The 15,258-nt window shown below is 34.6% G+C and overlaps 1 protein-coding gene across 16 annotated transcripts in view; it reads left to right on the top strand.

Annotated features, from left to right (window-relative positions):
- Window positions 1-15,258, top strand: part of RIMS1 (regulating synaptic membrane exocytosis 1) — a 230,686-nt gene that overhangs the window by 99,040 nt on the left and 116,388 nt on the right. For 4 of the 16 annotated variants that reach the window (XM_037034298.1, XM_037034289.1, XM_037034296.1 and 1 more), the window contains exons 13-15: window positions 298-369; window positions 5,827-5,980; window positions 6,726-6,851. In XM_037034298.1, the coding sequence (XP_036890193.1) occupies window positions 298-369; window positions 5,827-5,980; window positions 6,726-6,851 (352 nt within the window). Of the gene's footprint in view, window positions 1-297; window positions 370-5,823; window positions 5,981-6,725; window positions 6,852-8,436; window positions 8,500-12,501; window positions 12,592-15,258 lie in introns of all 16 variants that reach the window. The other 12 variants (XM_037034297.1, XM_037034288.1, XM_037034295.1 and 9 more) reach the window with 5 other exon arrangements.

Below are 15,258 nucleotides of genomic sequence, written 5' to 3'. Positions count from 1 at the left end.
GCCATAGGCTTTTAGCATAATGCTTGAATTAAAAAAGAAATTGAAAAGTCAAAATCTTATTTCATGAAGTCCCTTTCCTTCTTCAGTGGTTTTATAGAGGAAATACCTAGAAAATGTTATCCTTGAAGAACAAACATTCCTTTAAAAGTCTGCTCATCATTTACATTGCATGATTCTTACTCAAAAGTATTTAGTAGTAATTGTATTAGCTGGATTTTTAAAGAACTGTGACCATGTCATTTACATTTCATAACACAATGAGATACAGAGGTATCTGTTTGCCTTACTGTTGTACAGGATCTCAGCGAATCAGTGATAGTGACATCTCAGATTATGAGGTTGATGATGGTATTGGAGTAGTTCCTCCAGGTGCGTGGGTGACGAGCATGGCCCTGCTTCGCTGTGTTTCTATGCTTGTTTTCACTGTCAACTTCCAGATTTCTTTGGGATACTGAACTGGAGATAAATCAGCACAGATAAATCAGTATTATATTATTCCATGGTGACTTGTGTTCCAAATTACTACAGAAGTTTAAAATTGACTAGCAACTATTCATAACATCCCCACTTATTTAACTTAGGCTCTGCCTGAAACATGGCTAGCTAGGTTAAAATCATTATTTCACAATGCCATGAACATAAGTGAAAACATGAATTTCGTTGTGAAAGGATATGGTTAATTGTATTAAATAAAACTCCATTCTCTTATGTTTTATATTGTATGTCTATGATTATTCTTCCCTGGTTTCTGAGAATAATGTAGCCCTCCATGGAATATGCTGAGAAAGGTGCATGGCAGGGCTTAAAACTGCATGTGGCATGGCTTAACTTTTAATGCTTTTGTGACATGTTTACCACTGGTTAAAATTAGAATGTGTATTTATGAGGTCTGTCCAGAAGGTATGCAGCCATGTACTATGAAAAATAGAGACATTCATTGAAGAAGATGCAGGAAACATGAAACTGTACATAGAACAATGTTGCCTCAGTCCCCTTCAAAGGTGGCACCTTAGGACCTCACACAGTTCTCCCAATCACCATCAGCTGCCCCATTGTATTTTCCCGAATCTCATCAAAACTCTGAAATCCCTTCCCTTTCAAAGGTGATTTTAGTTTGGGGAAAAACTAGAAGTTGCAGATGCCAAATCTGGGCTGTAAGGGGGCTGAGTCATCTGCGTGATTTGATGTGGGATCAAAATACTCTGCACTAGATGTAATGTATGAGCGGACACATTGTCGTGATGAAGCTGCCAGTCACTAGCTGTCCATAGCTATGGACTTCTGAATCATCTGAATAGTTTCCACAGAGGAATGTTCAAACTTAACTCAAAATTTTTGCAGATTTGTTTCTCTACTCAGTCATTTTTAATGTGACGGCCACACAGTACACATGCTCGCTCAACAGGATCTACCACCCCACTGACAAGTACAGTGAAGTCCTTAAAGTTCATGCATGCACATTCCAGTCCACCTTCCTCGGCTTCCAGGTTACACTGATGTCACACAAACTGTTCTCATTACATTATCTATGGCTGGACTTTTTTCGGACAGACCTCATATGTTTTAAAATAAAGAAATGCTTTAGAAAGATTCAAGATTCATTTTAAGTTAACATCTTTTTGTCACATCAGTTAGTAATATTTTTTGTGACATTGTGGAGTTCACATCTCTTTCTCATCTGACCCTTTGGGCAGAAAACATGTGACACCAAGCAGTACAGGCTTGTTTTCTTGGCACAACTCCTGTACTACTTCCTTGATTGGCTAATACAAAGTCAAAAAAATCAAAATAAGAAGAAATTAAACAGAAAATCTTGAGGTATATATATAAGATTTATTAAAGGCATTTCTTTAGGACAGTGTTGACATATGTCTCCTTAGTTTATGTAATTTCTCACATATGGACGCTTGATTTGAGGGCGGTTGTTTTGGCAAAGGTAATAGATTTCACACTAGTGACTAAATCACAATTTGGAGATATACATAAAACTCATTAAAACTAAGAGAACATTATAGAGAGTTCTCTAAAATTAGATTTTATTTGTTTCTATAATTTAGAGGATAAATTGTATAATCACTTTATTAAAGTAAAAAGTATTTCTAAAAACGATAAGCCTGGTGATGTGCACCCTGTGTGCTTAGGTGTTACTCTCAGACAGTAGACCACCAGGGACAGTTGTAAGTAAGCCTAGATGATAGTGGCTAACATTTAATATTTTGAGGGGGGGTTGCTTTTTTTTAAAAAATATATTTTATTGATTATGCTATTTCAGTTGTCCCATTCCCCCTTTATTTGTTTTCTTTTTCTTTGTGTTTATTTCAGAAAATACCATAATAATTAAGCACATCCTCCACAGAAATTTTAAAGCACAATTTAATGGAATTTTTTTTAATTGAAGAAAAAAAGTGATTGTATATTCAATCCATGGACAGATTTGAGTAAGAATCAGATGATTCCTGTAGGAAAGTCATGGAACCTAACAAGAATCTTGGCTGTTAATCAGCTTTCATGTTGTTACCAACTCATCTAAATAGAATTTACTTCTATAGGTGATCCTTATATCTATTCACCTAAAATTTCATGTTTTGTACTTAGGATAGTGAATGAATGAATTAATAAGTGGCCAATTCAATAAAGACTAAAATGGTATGTTCCTTCTTTTCCTGAAAGGCCCCATGGACAACAGCCAAAATGGGGGTTATGAGACCCACTAAAGGTGGAATTAGTGCTTGGATGCCCTAATTCTGTAAACTGAATTCTGTATATTGAAGTCTATATATTCTATAGAACACTGAATTCTATATATTTACTTTTCATGCTGAAATAGACCATGAAATACTTACAAACTGTATAACTTCTTTTACCACATAAAAGCTATATCTAAATTATCATTTCAAATATTCATTTTTATTTACCATTTAAAATGCACTGAGGCAAACTTTTAATAGAATATAACTAGTAAATTACATAAACAATAATTAATATTTTATGCTTCAGGTGTCTCTTTATAAATTGATAAGGAGATAATGCAATTTACATTTTCAGCTGTACTCTGCATTGATCCAAAATAAGTGTATGGTACCTTCTGAAGATATATATGTGTGGCAGGTATAATACAGCAAGCCACTCACTCAATGTTATACATACATTTTAAATAAAGAGGAACGATAAGTATTGCTAACATAAGGCCAAGAAGTTAAAATAAAGTGAGGTGATACATTAATGAACAAGTGTGTTGACACATTCTCGTAAACTTGTAGAGGTCAGTTACAAATACATTTCCTAGCATCTAATATGAAGAGAAATCTATTTAGTTGTAGATGCAATTCTACATATGTTTAATGTACTCAGGCAAGTTTCGGGTTGTATGTGTTCTGCAGAAGTTCAGGAGCTTCATTTAAATGTTCTATTGCAACCGCCCCTTAAGGTTTCTATTACCTTGTCTTTTCTTTGAATCATAGAGTTCCTTGCTCTTGTTTGATGAATTAACTTTCTCCACTGAGTGAATCTGAGGTTCTAATAGCAATTGATGCCTACAAAACTACATCTTATTAACTTTATAGTTATTGTAGCCTCATTGCTATTTAAAATAAGTAATTTTAGCTGCTTAAGAAGAGTAAAAATAACTGTATACATAATACCCAAATCTTAGGCAAGACATCTGGCAACCCCAGCTTTTCAGAGCATTATGCAAATTCAGAAAATGGAAAAAAAAGCCTTTAACTTCTAACTTTAAGCCAATTGAAAGAAATATGCATACAATAGCAGTCCTCTCCCATCTTTTTCTGAAGGTAGAGTACATGTTGTCAACAATAAATTAAATATGAACAAAAGCAAATTATTTTTAAAAAGCAGATGAAGAACTGTGTATGCACATTAATGTAGAATTTAAAAGACAATTTCAATGTAAATACAAAGAGCCCAAGACAAAAATTAATTATATATTCTTTTAACAACAAGATACCTAAAATTTTTAGTTATTTCATAGTAATTAATTATACCACATTGGGAAATTCTATTCATATACCTTGAATATTCATTGAGATTTTGAAATGGTGCTTTCGATTCAGTATTGACCTTCCATAATTATTGTATAACTGATACCAAAAGGTAATTTAAAATGTTTAAGTAATTCAGACCTTAGATTAAATACCTTTAAAAATAGTCATTATTTTTTATAATAAGCTGCAAAATAAATTTACTAGCTGTAAACTTAATTGGTCTCTTTTCTACTTAATATTATAATTTATACATCTGAACAACAAAGAAACATTTATACATGAGACTCAAAATAATAGCTTAAGTGCTATTATTTTCATAAAATTAAAGTATATGAAATTTTAACCTTTATGGTTGTATTATTTGGTCATTATATGGATATTTTTAGAGAGTGACAAAATTGTTGAACTTCTCTGCTCTCAATATTGTCAAATTGCATTTTATGAAACATTTAAACACCTTGCTTCTCAGTTAAGCTTTGTCAGAAGGTCATACAACCATAAAAAAATAAACTGATAAAAATTTAGTTTCCATCAACTAAAAATTAATTTTGATGAGAAATTTTAGTCTGTCTTTAATAATGGTGCTTCATGGCATATTTTAAAAATAATGTGGGAGTTAGCAATAAATGAATGGACATTTCAAAGCTGCCCAATTAAATTTAGTGTTTTCATGGTTGATAATTTTTTTGTTAAAGATTTTATTTATTTATCTTTAGAGGGGAAGGGAACGGCTGGAGAGAGGGAGAGAAATACCAATGTATGGTTGCTTCTCAAGTGTCCTCTGCTGGGAACTGGCCCACAATCCAAGGCATGTGCCCTGACTGGGAATCGAACCGCAATCCCTTGGGGTTCGCAGGCCCGCACTCAATCCACTGAGCTACACCAGCCAGGGCTCATAAATATTTTATGTAGTTGCAAATATAATTATTTTTTTCTTTTGCCCAGAGACTTTTTTAATTTTACTTTTAATAAAATACAGTGACCTTGTTAAAAAATTTAATTAAACTGTTATTACGGTTTTGACATTATTGGTTTATCTTCAAATCAAAGATAATATAGAGAGTAACTCAGAATTTATTTTTAATTGGGATTGTGTTAACTGTATTAACTTAATTATGTTAATACTAACACATTTGTGGGATAACTTTCAGAAGTCTCGGGTAGATTTGACCATTGTTTCATTGGGACAGTTAATTCTGTTGCATTATTGTTATAGTAATCTCTACCAATATACTATTTTCATTGGAAATTTGCAGTATTTTTGTTATTTGCAAAATTTACAATCAGTATCTGTAATACTGAAGACCTGCTATTCTTTTTTGTTCATTTCTTATTAGCAAAACCATGTGAAATTCAACTAAAATAATTTATCCTTGGGAAGAAAAATTCAAATAACATTGAAAGAGACACCAAGCTTCTAAGCATTGACTTTTATATTAACTATAGTTCACTGTCAACTGCTTGATTTGTGTTGCTGTAAAATCATTAACTCATTCATTTTTAAAATTAAAATAGTATCCTAACACATCATAATGTCTGAGACATTAACTGTCATATTGATTATATTCAGTATCTTCATGGTACCTTTGAGCCAAACTGTAACCTGTTCTTCTGCATGTATATGTTACACTCTGTGTACGTATACTTCATAGTTTCGAAGATAAAGCTAATAATACTGATTGCATGTCATTTTAAAATGTTTAAGTAATTAAAATAGTATCCTAACACATCATAATGTGTTGCTTTAGATATAATTTGCTATCTCCATATTAGCATTTACATTATAGAATACTGACTAATTTTTTGTGTGTACTCTTGCCAGTAGGTTATAGGTCTAGTGCTAGAGAAGGCAAATCCACAACGTTAACTGTGCCAGAACAGCAAAGAGCAACTCATCACCGTTCACGCTCGGTATCTCCTCATCGCGGCGATGATCAGGGAAGGCCGCGTTCACGTTTACCAAATGTGCCATTACAGAGGTAGGCTTTGAAACGGACTTCGTGTTCCTGCCAGCACCTTTTTATTGTAACACTGTAAACTATCGCCAGCTTCTAAATGAAATGAAATAATTATTGGGGCAATCAAGTTATTTTTTTCAGAATCATTTGTAGGCAAAATACCTTTCTTTCATTACCCAACATTCTGTTCTTTAATCTCAGCATTCTGTTCTGTGCAACATGCTGTTCATTAATTTCAAGATATTTCCCGAGAACTGGAAGAAGTTTATGTCTCAAGCACCATTTTTGAATTCTGTTTGCTAGTTTTCTCTCCTGTTATGAGGAATTGTATGATAATGAGTCAGATTTGTGGAGAGAAGTGGCAACAGAATGAGATCAAGTAGTATTTTGAAGAAATTTAGGATTGTATCTTTGAAGCACTTTAAATGCTTAGAAAAGTGTGTAACACGTAAGTAATGTAGTGCTCCATTTCCTCTTGCCCTGAAATACACTTCTGAAATTTTAATCAAATAAGCAGATAACAACCGTGGTCCTTCTTTGATAGAGATGCAAAAGAGGCTCAAGAAATGCAGCACAGGCAGCGTGTTCATGAAGAAGAAATACCGTTCAGGGTCATTGATGAAGTAGTTGTTTGGTTGTGATGCCAGCACGTTTCTGGCTGTGCCAGTTGCTTGCTGATTACTGTCAGTTCTTCCCTGTTAATCTGCCCAGTTGCTTTGGGAAGTTGATCCACTTTGATGTACATGAATTTTTGTAATCATTTTAGGAGTTTAGATGAAATTCATCCAACAAGAAGGTCACGTTCTCCAACCAGACACCATGATGCCTCTAGAATCCCAGTTGATCACAGGTCCAGAGACGTGGACAGTCAGTATTTATCTGAACAAGACAGGTATTTGTTTACATGATGATATTAACGTTACATATTTTCTGCTCTGCTTGAATGCATGATAGATATTTTGGCATAGTACGTTTGAAAGTAAAAGTAATATATCACTCAAAACTGAACTTTTCTCAAGGAACAACTTGGCTAATATAAGCAATTTTTTAAAAAATCAAAATGTATGTTTAAATAGTTTAAAATGTACAGTTTATTGTTGACTTAGATACTATCTTAAATTATGGAAGTGAGACTGCATAAGCAATTTTCAAATATTTTATATTTTGTGGATTGTAGACTTTGGATTGTGATTTATATAATTACAAAATTGTGAATTTTGTTACTAAAAGTTTTGGATACAGGTCATCTGAAAGGCAGACAATGTTGCAGAGTTTTTGTAAGAACATCAATAATATTTTTATGTACCTACTATTTACAAAATATATTTCTATAAAGTGTCTATAAAGTAGCAAATATTAAGAGGGATTTCTTTTCTTATGAAAAACTACTTCCTGGACCCAGCTACCAAAATCTACGTGGTAACCCTTGTTCTGCATGCTCACAGCCTCTCTTTTCAGACTACCACATGTCTACAGTAATATGCCTGACCCCTTCTCAGAATATGATTTAACTTCATGTAATACCTGCCATGTTGAATATTCTCTTCTGGCTTTTTAAAGTGGAGAAGCTCTCAGGGAGGAGTAGGGAAATGGGAGCTATGCTCAATGACTGATTGTTTTACCATGGAGTTAAGGACACAGAACTCAAGTAGAGCTTCTTACCTCCCTAACTGTCATCCTCCTTCAGAGAGAGAAGATTAGGTACAGAGACATGACCTTCAGAGAGAGAAGATTAGGTGCCATGACCTTCAGAGAGAGAAGATGAGGTACAGAGACAGAAACTTCTCTGAGAATAGGATTCCACACTGCTCAGGTTGAGTCGAGGTGAATGAAGACCACTCTGTCAACATTCACTGGGGCCACCATGGATTTAGGTGAGGGAGCAGAAGAAGGACTTCTCGACCAAGACCTTCATTAGAGTGTAATTAATTTGAATGTGTAAAAAGTATCTATTTTGAAATAAAGCAGTCCAAGTGAAGTATACTTTTGGTTTGCTAAGGAGAAACATAATACATGATGCAGTGTTTTCAGTGGCTATAAAAGCCAAGAAAACTATCATGCTTTAAGTGGCTTAAAAGAATTTTAAAAAACATAGGGTTCCCATTAATATTAGAAAGGACAGGTTTATAGGCTTTTCAAAAATTATTAAAGTAACCCAAGTGTTTAGAATTGGAAATAGATTTCTACATCTTATTTGAGGAAGGTTTGGTTTGGTTTTGTTTTAATAATCTGTAGAATCACTTCAAATATGAAAACAAATCAACAACAGCTAGGACTTTGACCACAATGTATACTTTACTGTTTAAATTTTTTAAAATATTGTCATGTTTTTGTTTAATCTTTCAAGCAAGAATGCTAGTGCAGACAATCTGGTTTCTTCCCTTTTCATGTTTTCATTGGCATACCATTGGCATATCCCATGTCATTTAATGCCCATAATTTATCTGTTTCACTCACCACCCATCCTGTCTGTGCAGTGAGCTTCTTATGCTGCCCAGAGCAAAACGAGGACGAAGTGCAGAATGCCTACATACTACCAGGTAAATACAGGGATCTGGTACCGGTGACTGTGTGTGATGACTCTCTCTCCACTCTACTACTCTTCCGTCTCTCCCTTAGTGTACAATCACAAAGACATACAATTATTTGCCCAAGTACTCAAAATTTGTTCTGTTTTATATGAAGCTTGTGGAAAAGGTTCCAAATATATTTTAATTCTTGTCCAGGCAGACAACTTTTCTATTTGTACATTCAAAAATGCAGAGACTGATGGGCCTCTGTGGAACTGTTTTCGCATTCCTAAAACTGAGGAACCAATTTCTGCAACAAAAATTGTAGGTGCCCCACCCCCAACACACTCGCCTGTCTAGTCACAAGAGGTCTGATTTTCTGTGCATGGCAGAGTTATTGTTTCCATGATTATCAGTTTGCTTTGTTTTAGCTTTTTTTTTTATTTCCTTTTGGAATCTACTGTTGTTTATAATCTCTTTGTCTTTAATAAAATTGTTACCAGTTCATTTTTAATTTCTGAGCTTCAACTTCCTTCTTGGTAAACAGTGAGGGGGCCTGACCTGCGAATTTCTAAAACGCTCCCTTCCTTCACCCCCACACCAGTTCAGAAATACTGCTGTGTAAACTGGTTCCTTGAGGCACGTAATGATAGGGTGCCTCTTTAAAGGTGAGAATGAAAAGGGGTGTAATAGTTTCCTTTAAATTGGAGTTTAGAACCTGGTACTTAATTTTAAATAATCTCATTACATCTTGGATTTCATATCCAAAATAAATCCTCTTAGAGATTACTCAGAATTAAGTCTGTAAATATTTATTGTCAATTTGGATAGCATAAGATAAGGAAGTGAAATGACACAGAGACAGACTCTCCTAAATGTTCTGGCCATTGAAAAGTAGGTAGAATAGAGAAGGAAAGAGCTGTAACTAGAATTCCTGCAATGTAAGGACAAATGTGGGCAAATTTACTGTCTACATAGAACGTGCGGTTCTGCTTAATGCAGAAAAAGTTAATAAGAATTAACTTTCTATATGTATAAGATCATCCTGTTGATAACTATTGCCATGTTTGCTTATAGTATCACAGGAAAAAATGAGAAAATATTCATTCTGTTTGTGGAGTGGGGAAAAATATAAAACTATAACTTTAAAAAATTAACTAATCTCATTCCTTAGAATGCTCAACTGTCTGGGCTTGCTATTAGTTTTCTTCCTGAAAAATAGTTTATTAAAAGGAATGATTTATTCAGAAACTCAGAACGTTTTCTTATACTCCTTCATGCTCCTCTTAATATCAGTAACTGTAAAAACAAAAACAAAAAACCCCCCAAAACTTTACATCTACTATGTACCTGGTGTGGCCTGTCACCCAGTGTGCGGCTGTTTCCAATATTCTCACACCAAATAGTCTAATTAGAATAGCTAAATATACTTTTTAAATTTACTTTTACTTCTAAAGGTGAAATACCAGGATTTACAAGATACAATATATCAGTAGTTTAGTCATTTCATATAATCTTATCTTCAAAATACATTATATCATATTCAATTAGGAATTTTCAGAATAAAATTTGAGGACTTATTCTTTTCCAGTTAATAAATAAAATAACTTTCATTGAGTACCAAGCATAATGTTAAGTATTTCATGTACTTTATCTCAATTTCCTGACAGTAATTATTTGATGTTAATATTATTATTCACTTTTTACAGGTAAAGAAAGGTGATGATAAATTTTAATTTGAAAAAGAACAGAGTAAGGAGTCAAAATCAGGTCTAGTCAGCATTTTCCACTAAACTGGCTTTCCCCAGGGCGGAGTTGGCCCTGGTGGTGCTCCACCAGTAAAAGTTTGTGACTCAGATAGATTTTGTAAACTGCAAATTACAGCCCCTCCCTGGAGATTTATATACAGAAGCACTTTCAATCATGTACTCACATATCTCTCATATTGTTTAATCCATTCTTCCTTACGTTACTTAACCATCAAACTCGTCTTTTTTTTTTCATAAAATATGTCCTGAGAAAGTAGTGCCATACAGAAAATACAGTGGCTAGCTGACTGTGTCCTAGATACACCACACCTGTTACCTCATCTACGCCTCAGAGCACCCCACACAGAAGGCTTAACCACCTGACCTAAAATTACCCAGATTAACAGGCAGTGAGTGGCAAAGCCATGGTGGGAACCAGGCCTTTACACTGTAAATCATGTTATTTTCCATTCATTTTCCTATTCTGTGCTGATCCCTGTACAGTGTTCCTGGAAAAATATCACTTTTGAATCAATTGCTAAGAAAAAGTGTACAGCAGCCTGTTACTAAGGGTAGCTGCCTGAGGTTAGGAGTTGAAGACAATTGTCTGTAAAGCAGACGGAATCCCTAGTTTCAGAAAATCGTCTCCAGTTTGTGCTTGAGTGTAGGACCCTAGTACATTCTTTATGCAGGCTTTAAGAGTTTTTCTTGCATTTGAGAATTAGTATAAACATGAGTGAACTAGTAGGGCATTTCATGTTTAGTGAGCAATTTCACAGTGAGCAATTTCTGGAAACATTAAATTATCAAAAAATAATTAATTAACTGAACCTAGTTTGGCATTATAGGTATTTCAGAAACCCTCACTGATTTTAAAGAAATTTCAATAAAGTTTGGTCTTCTTTTGCCCATTTTCTGCCACATCAGAATTCATACTCTGGTTTGCATATAATGCCCATCTCACCCAATGGCCAGTGACAGATTATACCATGGTGTTTGGCTAGGACTTTGAGCTATGAGTTGTTTACTTCCATGGAAGCAGGTATAATATTAAAGCAGGAATTATATGGTAAATTTAAATATTGGTAATTCATATAGTAATTAAATTGTAATTTTGAGTTATTATCTTAATTATGAAGACAGGTATCTATGACTCCCTATTTTAATTATTCTAATCCTACCTTCAAATAATTATTGTGGTTATTTTGAGGAAAAAAACAGAAGATCTATCAATGTTTTAGCTTTATAAGCCCCCTAATTTTTCCATATCCATGTATAAATGTGCTTCATACATATTTCCTGTTTCCTGCGTGGCGGTGTGGCCATGCCCAGACATCTTGTTGGGCACTATAAAACATGACCGCCCACGATGCTTTTTGTTCTCACTGGGAGATTTGCAGGTAGAAGTCCCAACAGTGAGTCCCAGTTACAAACGAATCTCTAATCCTCTGCCTATTAAAGATAGCAAATTTACATCCTAATAAAGCATTAACATTTCCCTTGAAATTAATCATACACAGAGAAACATTGAATTAATAGTATCTAAAAATAGTTTTAATGATAAAACATTAATTGTAGGTTTCTCTGAATGAAATCTTACTCAAATGTCAATATTCTGGTTGTGTTCTTTTGTCTTTTTTTCTTGTTTTACTCGTTGATTTTAATTAGAAGTAATTCCATAACGTTTTATTTTTGGATGATTTTCATTTGTGAGCTCACTTTTGCCTGCACATACTCAAACCAACTCAGTGACTAGACAGGACTCTCCTCCTCACCATCAGTGCTGTAACTCAAAAGTGTTGCGATGTACTGGTGAAACACCAGTTAGGTAAGGACATGCGGAAGTCCTGCCTTCCGCTTCCCTTGTCTAGTGTCGTGAACCCAAACAGTTGAGTTGTAAAATTTTTCTCCTCTAATGTCCTTCATTTTGTTTTGGTGTGGCATCTGTTCTTGGTAGTAAAGTTTTAGGCCTTTTGTTTTGGTGCTTTCTGTATTTAGTTTTTTTCATAAGCAGATGTGATTTGGTGTCATTTTTCAGTCTGAGACCCTTTTAAAAAAATTATGCAAAGCAATTCAAGCATAATCTTTGTTTAGTTTCATTTTCTAAACAAAATTTTGCACTGCCATCCTGTCAGCCCTTTTACACCCTTATGAACTGAATCATAGTGATTCTACATTTTATGTAAAGGGGACATTACTTTATGCTTTACTCTCTAACATGGTCTTCCTTTCTTTGTTTCTTTGTCTTTCTCTTCTACCACTGGATGCAATGCACTGGCACTAGTGAACTGCAGCCCTCCCTTGACAGGGCTAGGAGTGCTAGTACCAACTGCTTGAGACCAGACACTAGTTTGCATTCACCAGAACGAGAAAGGTATAAAATAAAGACTTTCTTAATTTCCTGTCATTTGTGCTAGTGATTTTTTTCAATCACTTTGCTTTGTTTCATGTGTGTCTCGCAGGTTTATTCATTCATGTTCACTTTGCTAATTGTCTGCATTTTCCCCTCCCTTATTATACACGTCTGTGGAGAGATACGTGTATGTGGATAAACCCAAGGGTCCATATACACATATTTCCATGAATGTTGTTGCAAATGGTGTGATATAATTTGTAGCTGCTTCTGGCTGCAGCTTTTCTTCTTCTGTTGCTGTTTAGTTGTTTTATTTACATACTACTCATGAAGCCTTCAGTATGCTGATAAGTTACAAGGTCCAATGAGCTATTTGAGGGGGAGGACCATTTTTCTGTTAGTTCCACTGATAAATGGTATTTAGAGGTTTAACAGTAATCTGCCATAAGGTAAAAATAAGAGTTCTATTTAGATAGAATACTTCCTCTGTGCATCTGTATTCCCTTTTTAGCGAAACTATTCTTTGATATAGATCAAGTTTTGCATTAATTTATATTTTGACAACAAAAATGGCACATTTATCATAGATTTACTGATTCCTTAAAAATAAATACACAAAAATAAATAAAAATATATGTATGTGTATGTACACATATGTAATTTTGCTTAAAACTTGTAATTGATTGATTAGTAAATAATTATAATTTTAAATTAAATGTATTCAGTGATTTTAACACTGTAGCCTAATTGCAAGCAGCTAATTTTTCCATTATGATGAAACTTTCTATTCCAGTAAACTTGGGTATAATTAAGTCTTGGTTATAATTGTTACCGCTTTCCAATTAGAAGTTATTCAGTGGAAATTTGCATACGAACTCTACAAATCCTGCAGAATAATATTTAGTCATGCTAACATAATCCACTTCTTCAGAGACCAGTTAAAGCTTTTCTTCAGCAGTTTTTCTAGTCTGAGTCCTTTATTTACAAGGTGTTTATTTATACAATGGGATAATAGGTACAGGTAGACATACCTATTTTTTAGTGTTTTTGTAAGATTCTACTAAAAATCTATTTTGTATTCTTCTGTGTTTGTAAATTTTGTAATAGGAAAATGAAATCGAACTATTTTTGTATTCCTTTACATTTGTAATAGAATTTTAGTTGTAATGACTATAGACTCTTCTATTGTATTTTCTTTATCATAGATTACCCCCCAAAATAAATACAAGAGTAGCGAGAAAAATAATTTTCAGTTATTGTTATCTCCCTCTATGTTTCTGGTCAACACTAAAACCAGGGGACAGTAATTTGGTCCGTGGGCATGGGCTCTCCCAACTGATGCACCCCCACAGCTCGCCTTGCACAGGCAGTGTGGCACCATCTGATCAAAACACAGTGCACGCCACGTGTGCAATTTAAGATTTTCTAGTTGCTATATTGAGGTTAAAATCAAATTAACTTTAATATTTTATTTAACCCAGTATATCTGGAATATCATCCTTTCAACACACAATCAATTTAAAACTTTTAGTGAGCTATTTTGCATTCCTTTTTGTTCATAGCCACATGTGACTTGTGGCTGCTGTATTGGATAACACAGCCTTCTCGTGCTAAAGCCTATCTAGCATGCCTTTCTCTGTGACTCTGAAGCCATAGGGTTCAAAATCTATGTGCTCTGCATTTACTCTCTCAGGCAACACCTTCAAAGAGCTCAACCTGTAGAAAAATTCTGGCCCCCGTTAACATTCAGGTCAGGTCATCACGAAGTCCAAGTGAGTGTGCTTGCCTTTGAGGGGAGAAGAAAAACGTGATTGAAAACCTATATATTGAATAAAAAGAAATTTTGCATTAAAAAATGAAAGGGGCCCTGGCTGGTGTCGCTCAGTGGATTGAGCGCGGGCCTGCGAACCAGATGATCGAGGTTCGATTCCCAGTCAGGGCACACACACATGCCTAGGTTGCAGGCCAGTTCCCGAGAGGGGACACACCAGAGGCAACCATATATTGATATTTCTCTCCCTCTCTCCTTCCCTTCCCCTCTAAAGAAAAATAAATAAAATCTTTAAAAAAAAATGAAAGGGAGCAGGCACTGGTATTATCGATGATTTTAAATTTATTGGAGTCACTTTGTTGCTGAGAAGAAAATACAGTAAGTTTTCATCAAAAAAAAAGTATAGAAGGTGTAGATGCTTACTGGGTGGAGGATAGGGGTCTCACGTACCCTTTTGTGCACACACCGATAAGCAGCTCCAAACGAAGCAGAGCGTGACACTGTCGACAGTGGTAGCTTCTTTCTCTTTGGGAGCTGCACCTCAAGTCCCCAGACAGGATGTGCAGGGTTGGAAGAGGGAGGCCTAGAGGGTTTCCTAGTTAGTTAATTTCTGTGATTGAACAGAGAGCTTGCCATGTTAATGCCTAATATATACATAGTATATGAAATGTCAGGTAAGATATAATAAACTATAATTTAAACTATAATTTAATATTCTTAAGATACTAACATATTTCCACAGTTTTATGAATTATTAACTTTAAACAATTTGCTGACTTTCAGGCCATTTGATGACTGTTTATATGCTGTTGTACCAACTTAATACCCTTCATGAAGTACCCTCACTAATTTTTAAAACACAGTGTTGTGTGAACATAAAGGACGGAATTCTCAAATCAGACTCAATACCCACCCTG

Source organism: Sturnira hondurensis, unplaced genomic scaffold (assembly GCF_014824575.4).
Source record: "Sturnira hondurensis isolate 20B ecotype Veracruz unplaced genomic scaffold, ASM1482457v3 Scaffold0022136, whole genome shotgun sequence".
Classification (NCBI taxonomy): Eukaryota; Metazoa; Chordata; class Mammalia; order Chiroptera; family Phyllostomidae; genus Sturnira; species Sturnira hondurensis.
Note: the sequence above shows the minus strand (reverse complement) of the source record. Positions and strands in the feature narration are given on the sequence as shown.